The 17,092-nt window shown below is 40.3% G+C and overlaps 1 protein-coding gene across 1 annotated transcript in view; it reads right to left on the minus strand.

The window, feature by feature from the left end:
* LOC129103128 (apoptosis-stimulating of p53 protein 1-like) overlaps positions 1 to 17,092 on the minus strand; it is a 44,262-nt gene that overhangs the window by 16,197 nt on the left and 10,973 nt on the right. Inside the window, 4 exon segments of the mRNA XM_054613425.1 lie at positions 957 to 1,052; positions 11,877 to 11,938; positions 14,253 to 14,360; positions 16,430 to 16,577. Of these exon segments, the coding sequence (XP_054469400.1) occupies positions 957 to 1,052; positions 11,877 to 11,938; positions 14,253 to 14,360; positions 16,430 to 16,577 (414 nt within the window).

The following is a 17,092-nucleotide window of genomic DNA, read 5'->3' on the forward strand; positions in this document are numbered from 1 at the left end:
ATAACAGTAGCTTGTTTCACTAAATAGGCAGGGGCAGGGATAAAAGTGCATGTGGTAGGTGCCAGTACAGTAGCTGTGTTTAGAACTTTCTTCCTGGAAGTCGTCAATAAATTATATTAACGTTTCGAGGCTAGATCTGCCTCTACAGACAAGGAAATACTAGAAACACTTACACAATGGAAGGACACACTTAATAGCTGTCATTAAGCAGGGGAACTGCTGCTTTTGAAAATGCTGAATATCAGCATAATGTCGCCAAATAAAAAAAACGTCATACCACAGTTGGCCTTGAAATACCCGAATTGGCTAAATCAATGCTGTGGTGGTTGAAAATATCCCATTTCACTTTAGGGAAATGAATGGAGAGACTTTAACTATTTGAAAGAATCAGATTTTTTTTGTTGGTTCCCCTTTCTGTCCCCTTCCTGGAGTATAACTCTGCTTAAACTTCCCAGCAGCTCCCCTATGACCTAATTTCCTGTTAACTCAAGGGTCATTTCCTAGTGTGGGAATGGCCATGATCGGTGTCTCACACACACACACACACACACACACACACACACACACACACACACACACACACACACACACACACACACACACACACACACACACACACACACACACACACGCACACACAATACCTAAAGCTGAATGGTTTTCCATTGGCTCAAATGGAGCTGTTCTTTTCCTTCCAGACCTTAAACCCTGACCTGATCACATGTCCTGTTTTGCAAGGAAGATGTATGACCCGAGATCCTCACGCACTCACACACACACATATTTCTCCAAGGCTGAATGGGGCCTCAAAGCCGACCATTTCAGACAGACTCTAGTATATAACCTTACACTAACTGACAGGCAATCCATCCAACAGCTCTGTCTCTGTGTGTGTGTGTGTGTGTGTGTGTGTGTGTGTGTGTGTGTGTGTGTGTGTGTACGTGTGCACAAGTTACCTTGGCGACCAACATCTGTTGCTGAGCCTCTATTTGTTGCTGTTGTCTTGTGGCCATTTCCTGGAGCTCAGAGAGGGTCAGCTCCACACGAGGAACCTACACACACACAAACGTTACATATATTAAAACAATAAGTCCATAGAAATAGCTTTGTGTTTCTCCCTGTGTATCTCTAATTACGGTTTCCATACATCACACTCAACTGAGTTTAGTCACTGACAAGATGAAAACCCAAACGGCTCAAGGAGATAAATGCTAGACTACAGCGCACAGCTGCACACACATATCACCTCACACTTCAGGTCGCAGAGCACCTCCAGTGTGCTACAGAAATGTTATTAGGCTAGCAGCTGGTGGCCTTGGCAGAGTGACAGAATTATAGTGTGTGTTCGGGTGGGAAATCGCCGGAATCCTATCTGCTCTGGTCATTTCAGGTGTGTGACATCACAGACATCAACATCAGCTGGAAAAAAATCTAATCCGGCTGATCATTTTCGCTGCATTGTACTATCAGAGGAGTGTTTTATCAAACGGGGCAGAACACTTTGTTATGTAGCTGTGTCTGTGGATGTTCTTCAGGACAAACATTTCTATGATCGTACATTGAAATGTGTGTGCGTAAGGGAGTGGGGATAAAAAAAAAAATATCTTTTTTCAGACAACAACGGAAGGTTTCTGCCGAGTCACATCCTGCTATTGTGTATGTTCACTCATGGACACACACGCACACACTACAGACGGTCTGTTTCACTCGTTTTCAGTATGCATTGAAAAGTGACTCTCCTCTGTGTTAATAGTCAACACATCAGATACAATTTAAAACTTTCTAAACATTATTTGGTTGATTATCTAAACGCTGGCTGTTTCCACGTGCCCGATAGAAAACAGCTTTCTACTAGACCTCTGACTGTATAGTTATAACACCATAAGACGTGCTGTATGACAGCGTCAGCCCTATGCAGCTCTGCACAGCATCAAATAAAGCTATAATGTAGTGTACAATACAACACAATGACAGAATATCAAGCAGATCTTTGACCATCAGCAAAACGTGTAAATGACTTAGTATGATGTTACATTATCAGTAATGCTTATTGCATAATGTATTCATTCAGGCCTACTCCAGGCCTACTTAAACATGGCTGGGACCAAAGCTGTGAAAATGTAGTTTTCTACCTGGGATTAAAAAAGACTTCTGCACCGCCAAATGGCCTCAAACAGGGGCACAGTTTCATCTTGTTCTTGTTCCAGACAAGAAACACTGATGAATGGCACAAAGAGAATAAGTATCTGCCATTTTAGGAGTCATTATGAGACTAATGATTATGGTTAATATGCATATCTAACACAGAGGTCACACAGAGAACAAACTGTTGTGAATATAAAGTCAGTCACACTGCAAATGTCTTAATACTCTCTTGCTTTAACCGTTAAAAAGATATAAATAAATAATAATATGGATCGCAGAATAAAAATGTCCATCAGCTATATTAAAACATGTGTTTTGCTGAAAAGTAGTGCTATAATAAATAAGAAGCTCACAGAATTGTAGTTTTGGATGTTGCCTATGCTGTAGGGCCCCTCTGTATATGGAAATGAGGATGTGTATACAGCTTTTTAGGTTAAATTAATTGCAGTCCATTGCAATGATTTGTCTTTGAAGAATGTAAATAGATCAGGAAGGGGCCTGAACTGAAGTTTTCTCCATAGAAATTTGCCCGACCAATGTTATGTATTGTAGTGACTCTTTTACTGGACGCTTCCTAAGAATTTGAGGTGGTCAGTTAATTTAAAGTGTTTATGGTGTAAATATCCTCACGAAGAGATAGAACTGTTGAAGAGTCAGTTCATCCGCATTAACAGACAACATTGAACAATTTTCTACTTTTGAGATCACTGCCAGCCCTCCGATACACCCCTCCATACAACTTTTTCATCTAAAAAGAATGTCCCAGATACACTAAATAAGACTTGTGTGCTTTGAAAAGATTTTTATCTGAAAAAAAGGTAAAAAAGGCTAAATGTTTTGTGAAATTGTATATATTAGTTGGTTGAACTGACCCTTAAGCAAGAACTTTCATCACAGTCTTGATAAACGTATCCACTCCAGCTGTCTGTACTGAGCATTGCCATGAAACATGCTGCAGATAATTACAGAGGCCTGTAGTCATTTGGATTTAAGGTTTAAGGGTCTCAAAAGGATCGTAAGCTCAATTTTGCTAAATGTTCCAAAAAGTCTTTGTATATACCAGTGGAGTCTCTATTGCCATGACTCAAGGAGGAGCTGATGAAAAACTCCATTACCCTGAAATGAGCCCTGAGGGTAATGGCAATTCTTAGATATGAAATCATTGAAATAAATTAAACCCACTGGCCATTTAACAACCCGGGGATCGGAAGCTCCAACTCTGGCAGCATGAGCGCTATGCTAAATATCAGCATCAGTGATTAATGACACTAATAGCCACTGTGCTATCACTGCCTCCAGGCTGACTCATTTCATTCTCAAAAATGTAATGCAGACTCACAGTATTTCCAACATAATGCAGACTACATCATGTTCTAGACGATGACATTACACACATTACTCTGGTTTTCCAGTCAGTGGTGCCACATGTCATTAGCTTTCTGCTGACCCGTGGGATTCTGCAGATTCTCATTTTCATGCTCATTATGAAGAGTCTGCATAAACAAACGGGTCTCTGGCTAATGCTTTCTGGTTTCACCTCAAAGGAGACCACACACCGGCAGTGTGATTAGAACATCGGTGTCATCATGACATCTTTGTGAGCAGCGATGCAGTGGTATATGGATAGATAGAGCTACGTGAAGTTTTCCTTGAACATCTATCTTCATGAAATGTATTTCACTTTGATACACTCATTTGTGAATGGACTCGTATGGAAGCAAATGAAGGACATAACAATTAGAGTTTTATAAGGGGTTGAATATGTCATTGTGAAAATGAAATACTACTAAAATACTGCATTAAGTTGAAATTTTAAATGAATAGCATTGAGACATTAAACTTGAAAACCATCAAGGTGAATTTATTCCATCTCGAATCTCCTTTTTAAAATTTCTTCCTACAAAAATTTTAGTGTCTGAGTCTTGGAGCACATCTGGTTCACAGCTAAGCTGATAGGACAGACATCTGACTGCTATTCAGTTGCCCAGATGTTTAAATATTCTTGAATCTTGAATTTTACTGACTGGATTTTTTGACTTAATTCTATTTATAAATAAAGTTTATAATACTGGACTCAATTCAATGTCTGAATTTGCAAAGTCTTAAAAAAACACATTTAAAATCAAGTTTGAAAGCTTGAATCAATCTTCTGAAAATTCAGAGAGGGGGAATTCATACCACATACATTTAGAAAGATGGCTTTCAAAATGAGGTATCGCAAAGCTATGAGTTCAGTGGCATTTACGTTCAATTCAATATGCTTTATTGGAATAAATGTTAAACAAGTGTTGTTGCCCAAACAGAACAATCAACAATGAAATACTTTATAAGAGAAGATGTAAATTTGATAATTACACTACACCTTTAAAGTTGGTTAATAATAAAATAAAAATAGCAAAATACCACCTGAATAGTTCTTATCAACTTTTTTTGTGTTACATAGTGTGCGGCTGGATGTATGAATTGTGTATATTTTCAACAATAACTATAAAGTAGTGACTAAATTTCACATTTGGTATTTAGTTGCTTGTAAGATTAAAACCCTTATGCTGTTTTTTCTTCCATTTAAGTGCATAAGATGCATTAAAAAAGTGAGTAAGCAGATATTCTTTGAGCTTTCACAACAGCATTTTACAGGAAGCCTGAAAAATGTTCAACCTAAAACCCTAAAAAGCAAACATTTAAAAGAATATGTGGATAAAATATGCAACACTATTTGCATTGTTAACACCCTCGACAACACCCAAGAGCAGTTGATTTAAAAGATTGTCATTGGTTGTAATAAAGATCACTTGTCTGTCCAAACAGTTTGGTCAGTAGTGTGACATTTGTGAGCTGTGATTTTCTGTCACTGAAGTTTATATCCTCTAGGCACTGCCTTTCTAATCTCTCTAATGATGACATGCATCCTAGGGCTACAGAAAAGTTAACAATTGGCCTGACACTTAACAATGGTGTCATTCATTCTGCTGCTCACGCTGTCAACACATCTCTGCAGACTGTGCCGCCGGGAGCGCCCCGGCCGACGTTAACATGCAGCCTCAGTCAGCCTCCCCTTGTGCTGTATTTACCTGCAGGCTGTCCCATGTGATCCTGCAGGAGCGGACTTTAATTTTGCTGCATTGTCCTTCAACAGTAAACTCCTGCACCAGATCCACCTCGTTCCACTCCATCCTCACACAGAAAAAGACCCTTTTGTGGTTTCGGAAAGGAATAAAACAAAAAAGAAACGCTGCCAGAGGCTTGACAGAGAGGAGCTTGGACGAGGGGAAACGGGAGCGATCCTTATCACAACTTTCCCTCTCGTCCGCCCGCTGATGTGCTGTGATTTACGACACTCTCTCCCCCTCTCCCTCTCCCTCTCTCTCCCTCTCGCTCGGCTCCCACCTCTTCCTCTCTCTCTCTCTCTCATACAAACTCTCTCCAGCATTGGTGTGCTCTCATATGACGTGTAAAGCCCACTAATGTGACACTGCATTCAATTACTACAGTTAACAAACATGTACACCTATAAACCAGTACAAAAAGAGGGGGAAAGTCATCACACCATCCTCTTTTTTACTCTTTTTCTTTCCTTCCATCTTTCTTTACCTCCTTCCCTTCTTACACCTCTCATCATTTTTCTGCATCACCCTCCTCCTCCCCTCCTGCCTCACCTTCTCCATCCTTCTTAATCCCCATCTCTTTCTACATCTGCATTCCTTCATCTCTCTTTCTCTCAATCCTTGTCATCCATCTTCCACCGCTTTTTTTGCTGCAGCGACATCCCCTTCTCTCTCTCTCTCTCTCCCTCCCCTCACACCTCCCTCTTTCTTTCTCCCACTTTCTCTCAGAAAGGGAAATCACTGCACCACAGACCGATGGGGCAGTAGCTGCTCTCAATCAACCTCCCGCTCCAGATGTGTGTTATGGAGAAGAAGGTGATGACGCCGGCAGATAAACCGCCGTGGCGACGTGCACGGCGATCTCCCGGCACACACTGCCACCAGGACGTGTCCTGCGACACACACATGTATGTGCACAAACTCGGACACGCGCTGGAATAACAGCTGACTACTGCAGCGTCATATTGTCCTCCTCTTTTTCCTCTGTCTCGCTCTCCGCAACACACACACACACACACACACACACACATGCACAGTGGCATGTGACTTAACTGCTGCGTCACACATTTTTTGTTTCACTCTGAAACAGACACACATCTGTCTCATTCAGATAAACACACACACACACACACACACACACACACACACACACACACACACACACACACACACACACACACACACACACACACACACACACACACACACACTCAGAGACACACACATCCAGTAATGAAAGCAGACTGGATTTTTTGCCAGTGCTGCTATTCTGGGTGCAGGCATCTGTGAAAAAAACGGTCACATTCATATTGATGAGGTATGACTTTGCACATTGCATATTCACAATTTGAACATGTTACAATTATGTTTTCAGAAAAGCCTTTTTATTCACTTTTGCCAAACGTACTTGTTACTGAGCTCTTAACTCACTTCACAGCAGGATGTGAGCATATCAGTAATCTAATGGATCAAAAGCTGGACTTGAATCATATTTCTTGCATACATGTGAAACACTACTAGATGTTGGCAGAGCTTAGTGCTGCCAGAGTGAACGGCTTTCTGCCCAGATTTTGAAAATCTTCCTCAAAAATTTAAAATCTCATTGAATGGGAAGACTTGTGATAATTTAGGATACTTGGCCAGTTTACCTTGATTAAATGTTAATGTGAATGTCAGCTCTTACTGCGAGCCAGTTAGCATAGATATTGTAAAGGACGCGCCATAGTGAATGTAATCTGCCACAACTTTAAGAAAAAGAAGAAGAGGCGTTAAGAGGGCACCGACTTGGGAAGGCTCGACCTACTGTGATTAAATCCTTATAAAAGCTTCCATTGGTTCATATAAACGACATTTTTAGTGCTTGACGTGACTTTAGCCAAGACTTTCCAGAGATTTACTTGGATAACTAACTTTTTGATTATAATAACTGGCTTTGAGTTTCCCCAAACCACAAAGCACACTCTAATAAAACAGAAGACCAGAGGAACAAATCTTCTGAACACTTTTTTCTAGCACTCATATTATTCAGCCACATAACATATCATGGAGGATCAGAGGAGCAAAATTCCTTCCAACCACAGGATTTACCCAATAATGGCCACAAAAACACAAAAACAGAATATCATATCCTACTAAAAAATAAATGTTATTTCATAAATACAAAGAACAAATAAATCTCCTCTCCAATCCAAAGCAAAAAAAACAGGCTACTTTTATGATAACTGTGGCAGGCTCAAGGCTTTGACTGGGCCGGCAACACTGGTACAGGCTTTCCAGTTGCAAAATCTTAGTGTGTCATGAACCGGTCATGTGGCACAGAAAAGTCTTCACACTGTTTTCTCTGTATCCTAGTGGGAGCGATGCCATGCAGTCAGCATGTAGAGACTTACTGTGAGGGTTTATTCGGGATGAAGGGGAGTAATGTGCAGGACAATTTATGAGTTTGATTAAAAAGTCCTATTAAGTGCTTTAATATTGAATGCAATTGTCGGCCGCTGTATTGGTGTCAATAGATTATCAAGTAGTCAGAACTGTAAAAAGAGATACTTCTGTACTAACAGCAATCATTCAGAACAACTAGATCATGATGGTCAGCCCAGCCCTCTCATGTTGCAGCTGTTCGCGGGTCTTTGAGGCCGCTTCGTATGTTGCGATCAAGGATATAATCTGAAGCACATGGGGATTTTTGACCTTCTCAGTGTGTGAGTATTACATTTCCAAACAGCGTGTATGCACACATATACGCGGCGCACACACACAGAAAAACACAGACACGTTGTTCTGATCACACGTCCCTCCAGTAATGGAACCCATCCCCTTCCCATCTGCCGTACGCCTCCAATAAAAATATTCCTCCTAATCTGCAATAACAGCCTTCAGACATTCCTGCAGCCACCGGCTGAACCAAACGGGGGAAACTCTGTTTTCAGAACCGCTCCGGTGACCAAAGGTTCACACAGCAGGGTGGCCTGCAGGTTACAGAGATCATCATGTAACTGAGAGGTCACGTCTTTGAACCCAAACCACTGACGGATCGTTCATCAACAGCCATGTGTCCTCCTCGGGCAGAGCAGTGAAGACCGGCTGCAGGATCAAGGAACGAAAACAGGACGAATTGCTTGATTTCAGGCATGTTCACTCAAGTTCTCTGGCTGACAAAACTCCAACCCGGTTCATCCAAACAGGGGCTTTCCAACAACTACAGAATGATTTTAAATGTTCTTGATGTATGAATTATATAAATTATATTTCTAGATGTCAAACTGTCATCACAGCATTAGCAAAGTGAACTTTAGTCACATCTATTGATTTGAGTCCCAGAACCAAGACTATCACATAACATACAGAGGCATTTCTAGTGATGACAGTGAAAACATTCATCTTAATCTCTACATCAACACAACCCCTGACACGTGTGTTTTTGCCAAGAGCATACAAACACACAAATACACATCTGACTTCTTAATATATCCCTCAGCAGGGCTCTCACACGCAGCTGTATGGGGTAGAGTTACACACAGTAGGATCAAGAGACTTGATTGAGTGCGTCCGTGCGTGTGTTGACTCGAAACGTGCGAGTTCTGAGTTTTGGGGGCGAAGTTTAAAGGACGCTGTCGTAAAGCGGGAGAGAGGAGGGAGTGTTGGGATAGGACACCGGAGGAATAAACGCCTTCTCTTTACTGTCTGCAGAACACTAGTGCTATTACCGAACACATACACGTTTCCTTGAAGCCTGAGAAGTGGATTTTTTGTGTGATATGGGATCCCGCTATACTCGCTGGATCTCTTGACATTGCGAGTATCAAGCCGCTGTGCAAGGTAACTAGGGACGATGAATACCTGTGAATGTCATGGCAATCAATATTTGAAAAGAAATGTCACTCTTTATCAAAATAGTGGATTTACTGACCAACTGACCAGCATTGCTACCCCTTGGCCCTGGGTGTTAGCGCGGCTAAAAAAAAGTGACATTCTCCCTACTAATTGTTTGAAAAAAAAATACATCAACACCGCCTGGTTTCCCGTTTATAGACAAGAGGGATGGCTGAATTTCTGTAGTCGTATAGGTAATATTGAAAATGCATTCTGCTGCAAAGAGTAATGTCATTAGTGTTGAGGTGAGTGATGAATAACAAATCTAAAACTGCTGTACACAAAAAAAAGAAAAAATATATATATATTTCTCACACACCCACTAATGTCAGCGCTGTCATGTTAACATCATTCTGTGGGAGGAAACAGCATCTGGTGTGTATGTGTGTGTGTGTCAGTGAGAGCTATTGGATATGATTATATATATATATATCCAAAAGTCACACCCTGACATGAAGTCATGCATCCACAGCCCTAACAAAAAAACACACACACACACACACACACACACACACAACAACACACACACACACACACACACACACACACACACACACGTACAAACAGACAAAATAACGCTGTAAAGCCCAAACACAAATGGCCAAAAGACGTCATACCTCTCCTGCACTAGGCATTCAGTTTAAACCACACTAACCTAAACACACACTGTGCTCTGATTGTGCGACACTAACACACACACACACACACACACACACACACACACACACACACACACACACACACACACATAGAAACACACTGCCAGCAGTCCCGCCCTTACACACAGACAAATCTGCCTGTCTGCCAATGTGTGCGAGTGCGTCGTGTGATTGTAGTTTGGATTGTGAACAAAGTCAGAGACACAACTTTCAAAAACTTAAAGGGGAAAAGAAAGTAAGGCACATTTACACACCAAAAATAAAAACACATTTCAGAGTCACCTCCACATTCACTCCCATTTCCAGTGTTCTATTATGTATGACAAGCTGATGGGAGAAGAAAGCAACAGAGTGGAGACTGGGTTGAAAGTTTAAGGCTTCACACACACACACACACACACACACACACACACACACACACACACACACACACACACACACACACGCTCATACAAACACCAACAGAGCAGAAACACATTTCCTAAACTCACCCCCACGCTCCTGTCTTGTCTCAAACTCTTTGTTTGGGCTTTAAACCAAATGTTTAAAAGGTAGAGGACGAAAAAAGACGGATTCCTCAAAGACGACCGTGAAGGAGTGCACTAAGTGAGAGGAAGAGGAGAGGGAGGAGGAGGAGGAGCTGTTTGGCTGGCTAACAATCCTCTTAGCCTGGTTATGTCATGGGACCAAGCTAATCCTACCTTCACTGACTGACCGACACATACACACTGGCTGACTAATCAGCAGACTGACCAACACAGATACACACACGCAAACATGGTCGGTGACTGGCTACCCGAGGCCTAACCCACATGCACAAAGCAGTCCAGTCTGGGGTTAAATACAATAGCTACCATGGTTGAAAATAGATGTTATTGATGAATGAAAAGCTGCCAGCATGAGGTCAGCTGCTCTTTTTACTACATGACTCATTATTTTGTAGGGAAGACAACAGGATAAAGCAAACTAGCAAAACACAACAAAGCCAACAGCAATTAGTCAGGCTAGTGACAAACGGCTAATTCCTATTTTAATTATTTTCCCTTTGTCTGTGAATACAGTAATTATACTGTGAGAATATAATAGTATGTACAACATGTGTGTTGTACGTGTGTGTGTGTGTGTTCGTACTTGTAGAGAACTATAATCATCACTGTCACTAATCCGTGGGCATAATCCCCTAGACTACACACATACATACAAACAGACCTGCACATACGTTGTACTGTAAATATGTGAACACTCACACACACGCAGCAAAACATTTTTAAAATGTTTGATTTGCATTCCTTGCAATAACTGAGCCTGGTTTAAGTAAGATCCAAGCTCTCTCTAACATTAAGCTTGTAACACTTAATATTTGAAGTCTGCCAAATATCACAAGCAGCAGCTTGTATTATAGGAATTTCAAGAAACATCAGCCAGTAGATCAACAGCAGGGTTTTTTTTAAAGGCGAGAGTTTTTTTTACATAGGACAGAGCTAGGTTAGCTGTTTACCCCAGCTTCCAGGCTTTATGCTAAGCTATGTTAAGCTGAACTGTTCTTTTAAAGAATATTTGAATGTGCAGCTTTAACAGGGCTTGTGTAGGCAATAGGTTTATAATATCTGAAAGGTGAAACAGAGGGTTCAATACATATTGTTCTTTGAAGGCTTAAGATTATGGACATTAGGTTTAGAGATTAGTATTTGGTAAATCTGATCTTTTTCGTACTCTAAGGGAACTGTTTATGTACAGTATTTGTGTTTATATATGCTTATTTTTATCAAGTAGCCCATCCATGAAATAAATGTGGGCAAGGTCGTTACCATAAACCCCAGGCGTATACTGTAGGTATCGACTTTACAAGTTGCAGGGCAGATATCTTTATATACACAATGCACAATAGACCTTGGATGTTGAGATTGAGCTTGTTAGAGAAGTATCCTGTCCTGGACTTTCAGCCCAGCCAAGCCCTGCTCCAGCCTGTTTGTGTGTGTGTGTGTGTGTGTGTGTGTGTGTGTGTGTGTGTGTGTGTGTGTGTGTGTGTGTGTGTGTGTGTGTGTGTGTGTGTGTGTGTGTGTGTGTGTGTGTGTGTGTGTGTGTCTCCACCTACCTCGTCATTAGCACTCTCTGTTGCTTCTGTGGTCCAGCTCTGCTCCAAAGGCTGCGGACTTCCTGCACAAAGATGAACAATGACAAGAAAGTCTAAACATGAAATATCAAACAAGGTAAAGGGTGAGTTAAGCCTTGTGGCCTTCTAAAGATAAATGGACAAGCTAGATTAGTTTTAGGGTATAAGGCACTTTCCATTACACTGCATACACATCATAAATTTACTATTTCTATCAAAATGTATGTATGTATGTATGTATGTATGTATGTATGTATGTATGTATGTATGTATGTATGTATGTATGTATGTATTGCAAATATATGTATACCTTTAACAATTGTTTTTCATATTGTACGAACATGTTTTGATATTTCTCACATCAGTCTGTTCTTGTCTTATTATTCTACAGTGTTTTCTGGTGTCGTGTACATGTTACTGTGTTAATGTGTCCTTATTCATATTCAGCCTCTCTTAAGGATGCAGAGAAAGTTGTTGGCAACTTGCCTGAAACACAAAGGACAAGGTGTTGACTGCTCAGGCAATATGGCTATATTGCAAAACTATTTAATGCCACTGGCTAAAGACAAAAACACATTCAATGTTGAGTGGAAAAGAGTGAAATCTCCCTCATCTTATCCCTACCCAGCTCCATCTTTCTCTATGTGTACAATCTAAAAATAGCATCATTCCTATTATTTCTACTAAGACCAGACAGGCTCAATGTGGGCTAATCCCAGCCAGCTCCAAGTTTCACCTCTAGTCAATAGAGCAGCCAATGCAGTAATTGAGCTGACGACTTTGTGTCTTACAATCAATAAAGACCTCAAAACAGTATTTAAATTCAGTTGAGAAGTATATTTAACAGAGAAGCCATCGTTAAAATAGTATGCTAATAATAATGGGTAATCTATGCAAACAGGTAGAAAAACACCATTGTTAGTTGGGGTGAGTCGGGATTCATGTCTGACTGATTAATTACCTCTGTTTTGTCCCAATACGAACATTTGGCTGATTATTTGGAAGGCGAGCAGTGTAAGCTTCTAAGAAGGAGGTGGAGTCCTTGTGTGGGAGGTGCAAACTCGCCACAGGCACCTTCGATAAGCCACGGAGGGGCAGAGGATGTTAAATTACCGGGGTGAAGGCAGTACATTAGAGTAATGTGTTGCTCCGCTCCATGGAGAGCAGATGGCTAGATTAAGAAAGTTATTTTATGATAATAGGTGAAGAGTCAAACACAAGTTGGCAGCAAACTGGAGGGACTGTTTGGATGATGAAAGATTGGAGGTCATTCATGACAATTGTGTGTTGAATGGCAATCATTCATATCAAAACCACATCTGTGTTATAGTCTGGTGCTGGAAACGGGGGAAAAACAGAATCTTGTTTCCACAGCAGCACTTTTTCTTTTTTTTGTATTATCTTAGTTTAGATCTCACCCTGCTGCTCCTAAACCTATTACAGATCTGCTGGCACACAAACCGCGACTGGGTGGAAAATGACAGGGATAGAAAACTGCACCAAAAACCTGTTCATAGTCGACCGACCGCTCAATAGGAATGAGAGAAGCATAAACGGGTGTAGACTTAGCTCAGATATTATTACAAACAATCAAAACACACATGGGAAAACCTTAACGGCCTCTATGACTTAGAGGCCGTTATCTGGCCAAATAGTGTTATGATTAATTTATTATTCACAATACACTTCACAGCTCACAAGCACATGGTAATGATGGGATTCTAATGAATGGTAATTATGTTTTTAATGAATGGGGAAAATCGGGAATGCACCAGCAGGTGGTGAGGTTGTCCTGTCCCTGCGGGGAGCAGACACAAAAACACACCACTGCGACAGCTATGACAGCAGCAGCCTTGCTAACATGCACTAATATTACAATATCATTCATTAATTGTTTTTTTGCTGAATAAGTTTAACAGAGAAAGGAAAACCATTCCTTGTGACTGTTTTGGTTTAGCATCAATGCTTAATGCTGAATCAATTGTGAAGTGTCTGGTCTTGTCTTTGTCCCTTTGACCCCTCAGGTTTATCTTGTTCATGTTATGTAACACTAATCATCTTATCTGGCTAATTACTGGGAGAGCCCCTGACCTCACCTCTAAATCTCATAGACACCACTAGCTCTCTGAGTTTGGGAGTTTTCTACATTTGAGTTAATGGTGCTTTATACTGGGAAAACATCTATTTGTAAGCTGTAGCTGAGTCAGCTGATATACTCATATTTGACAACTGGTTGTAATTGCTGTGTGTGTGTGTGTGTGTGTGTGTGTGTGTGTGTGTGTGTGTTGTGTGTTGTGTGTGTGTGTGTGTGTGTGTGTGTGTGTGTGTGTGTGTGTGTGTGTGTTGTTTTTGCTGTACCTTGTGTCCAGGAGGGGCAGTGTCGGAGGTAGAAGCTGACCTCCGGCCTCCTGGCTCCCCACTGCTGGAGAAGATCCAACAGCAACACCTCATGAGGGAGAACTCGCTCTGAGAAGAGACAGAGGTTGAGAAAACGTTAGCAACGCTATTGCAGAGTGTGCTTTATTGTGGTTCACCCAGAGAAGACATAAATTAGATGATTATATTATATAAATGAATATATATTATTTACATACTATAATTTGAAGTTCTACTTTTCAGAACATTTTCACATTTACAATTAACAGATACACTGTCTGAGTAAACTGATAGTTTTGATCACTCATTTATTTTATTACTATTAGTAGTAGTAGTAGTAGTAGTAGTAGTAGTAATAGTAGTACTATTAGTATTATGAAAAGTAAGTATTATTATTAGAATTATTATTACTATTATTATTATTGTCTCCTTTTCAGGGGTTTGGAATTATATTCAACCATCCCCCTGATTGGTCAGTCATACCAAAATCATGCACAGCAGCCCAACAAGATTGTAGTGTATTTTTTCATCCAATTGTAGTTCCCGAAGTTCCAAAAGATGCCAAAGTGGTCTGGATGAACTTTGTGAAAATGTGTATGAAAGTCTTGGGTTTGAATATTTGACTCAGTGTAACCATCATATATTTCAGCTTTAAAGCTAGTTAAATGGGAAATGAAAAAGTAAACTGGACGTTGATAGGTTGTATTAAACACAGCAAAGCTTAAAATAATGTTAACCTATTGTTAAAACCTTTCTCCATGATACAAATTTAAACAAGAGGTTAAACCACTCCACAAAAAATGTACTTGTATTATTATTATTCTTTATCTATAACTCAAACTCTCAAATTATCTGTAACTCTTGTATATGATTAAAGCAGACAATCTGAGTCATGTATTAAAGTGTTTTCAGAAACCCAGCAGCAACATTTTTCACAGCGAAATACACCAATCCATAGCTAACAATACACACACGTAGACAACAGCTTAGCACCCACACACACACACACACACCGGTAGTTAGGCCAGTTGTGGCCTTGAGGCATGGCCTCTCGTGGCACAAGCAACACAATTTACGCCACCATTTATTATGTGCTGCTTCACAGCGTCGACCTCTAAGAAACAGTATAGTATTAGAGCCATTTATAGCCTTCCTGACCACTCAGTCACACCACAGGGCTGCACAAACACACTGTCAATCGCCACTTCAACCTTTATGATTGAATGGATGTGGGCCACGCTTTAATAGACACAGCAGCTCTCAGTGTTTGCATGTGATGGACGGGTCTATTCAGGTTTACAATGGCATGCAATATACAGTCTGCACTCTTATTGATTTTGCAAGGTGTAGCCGTGATATAGGTCGGACTTTGTTTACAATCAGCTTCAAAGCAGACAATCTAGGCCAGAGTCACACTGTGATTATCCTGTCATATAATTCCAGATTATAATCATGTAAATACTTTAATCCTTTAAAAAGACGGTCAACAGGATGTCAATAGCCATTATATTAGTAATGGACATGATGATGAATTATTTTTGTGTAGAAATACCGGTCTGACGACTGTGAAAACAGCAAAACAACAACAATTAAAATTATAATCATCATAATTTTTTTAATGGAGCTTCAGTGGGTTCATGCTTCTCGATATCAATGTTCAACAAAAATACTCCCACAAAAAAAGGATTTCCACTCCCTCCCCTCTGTGATAAATACTAGATTAGAGTCATATCCATTTTATTCTTCTAATTATCACCTAGCAGTCTGTTGGCGCCTTGTTGCATATATACAGTATATATATATATATATATATATATATATATATATATATATATATATATATATATATATATCAATATTATGTTACTGTATTGCTTCAGATGAGCTCATTTGCTGCAGAAAGCTGATGCTACAAGGTGGATGCTAATGGAGAACCATGTAATTTATATATATACACAATAGTTTATCATCTGCATAGGCGGACACTTTCTGAAGATCTTATTTTACCTTTCTTAATTATTCTTGTCTGTTATAATTCCTTGCTTGGTTTAATTGTTTTAAATACATTCAAAATGTCAGAATTTGACTAATCTCACATGTGTAGATGTATAGATGGGAGTATATGTATGCATGGGTAGATGGCGCAGAGATGGACTCACCATGCCCATTCCATACTTCGGCTAGGTGACACTCTCCCTCCCCGGCTTCTTTGCAGTATTCGACCACGTCAATCACTCTGGTTGCCGGAGTAACCGGGACCTCAGTTAGCATCTGCTGGGTGTCATTGAGGTAAACGGTCAGGATCACCTGTAACCACAGAAACAAACATGTTAAATGTCGTGATACGTCTTAACCTTTTACCACCTTACCATTTTGGGAACATGGACCCTATCGATGATGTATTTCTCATTGATTACTGATTTGAATCACGTATGACGACATTATTAACTTGGTTAACTATTGGTTTACCAATCAATCAACACATTGTCAGTGATAACTACAAATAAATTACTCAGCCCTGTTCCTATCTCAGCAATAGGAGCAACTTTGTTAATTACATTCAGACTGAAGTGGAAAATCCAGGGGAAAACTTATGGTTAGCTCAAATAAACCACGTCTGCAGACAGTCAAAGATACATCAACAAACAGAGTGTGAATGGAGAGTGTTTCCAATCCACATAGACTGCAATAAATCCAATCAGGAGTGGCCCATTTAAATCCAGGAGGTTTAAGGCAACTTGGCCTGGAAAGCAGAAAAAAGAAACCCGAGCTGCTGATGTGAATTTGAAATCGAAAAATATTTTCAAGAAATCAAAATACAA

This window comes from Anoplopoma fimbria, chromosome 15, assembly GCF_027596085.1.
Source record: "Anoplopoma fimbria isolate UVic2021 breed Golden Eagle Sablefish chromosome 15, Afim_UVic_2022, whole genome shotgun sequence".
Taxonomy (NCBI): Eukaryota; Metazoa; Chordata; class Actinopteri; order Perciformes; family Anoplopomatidae; genus Anoplopoma; species Anoplopoma fimbria.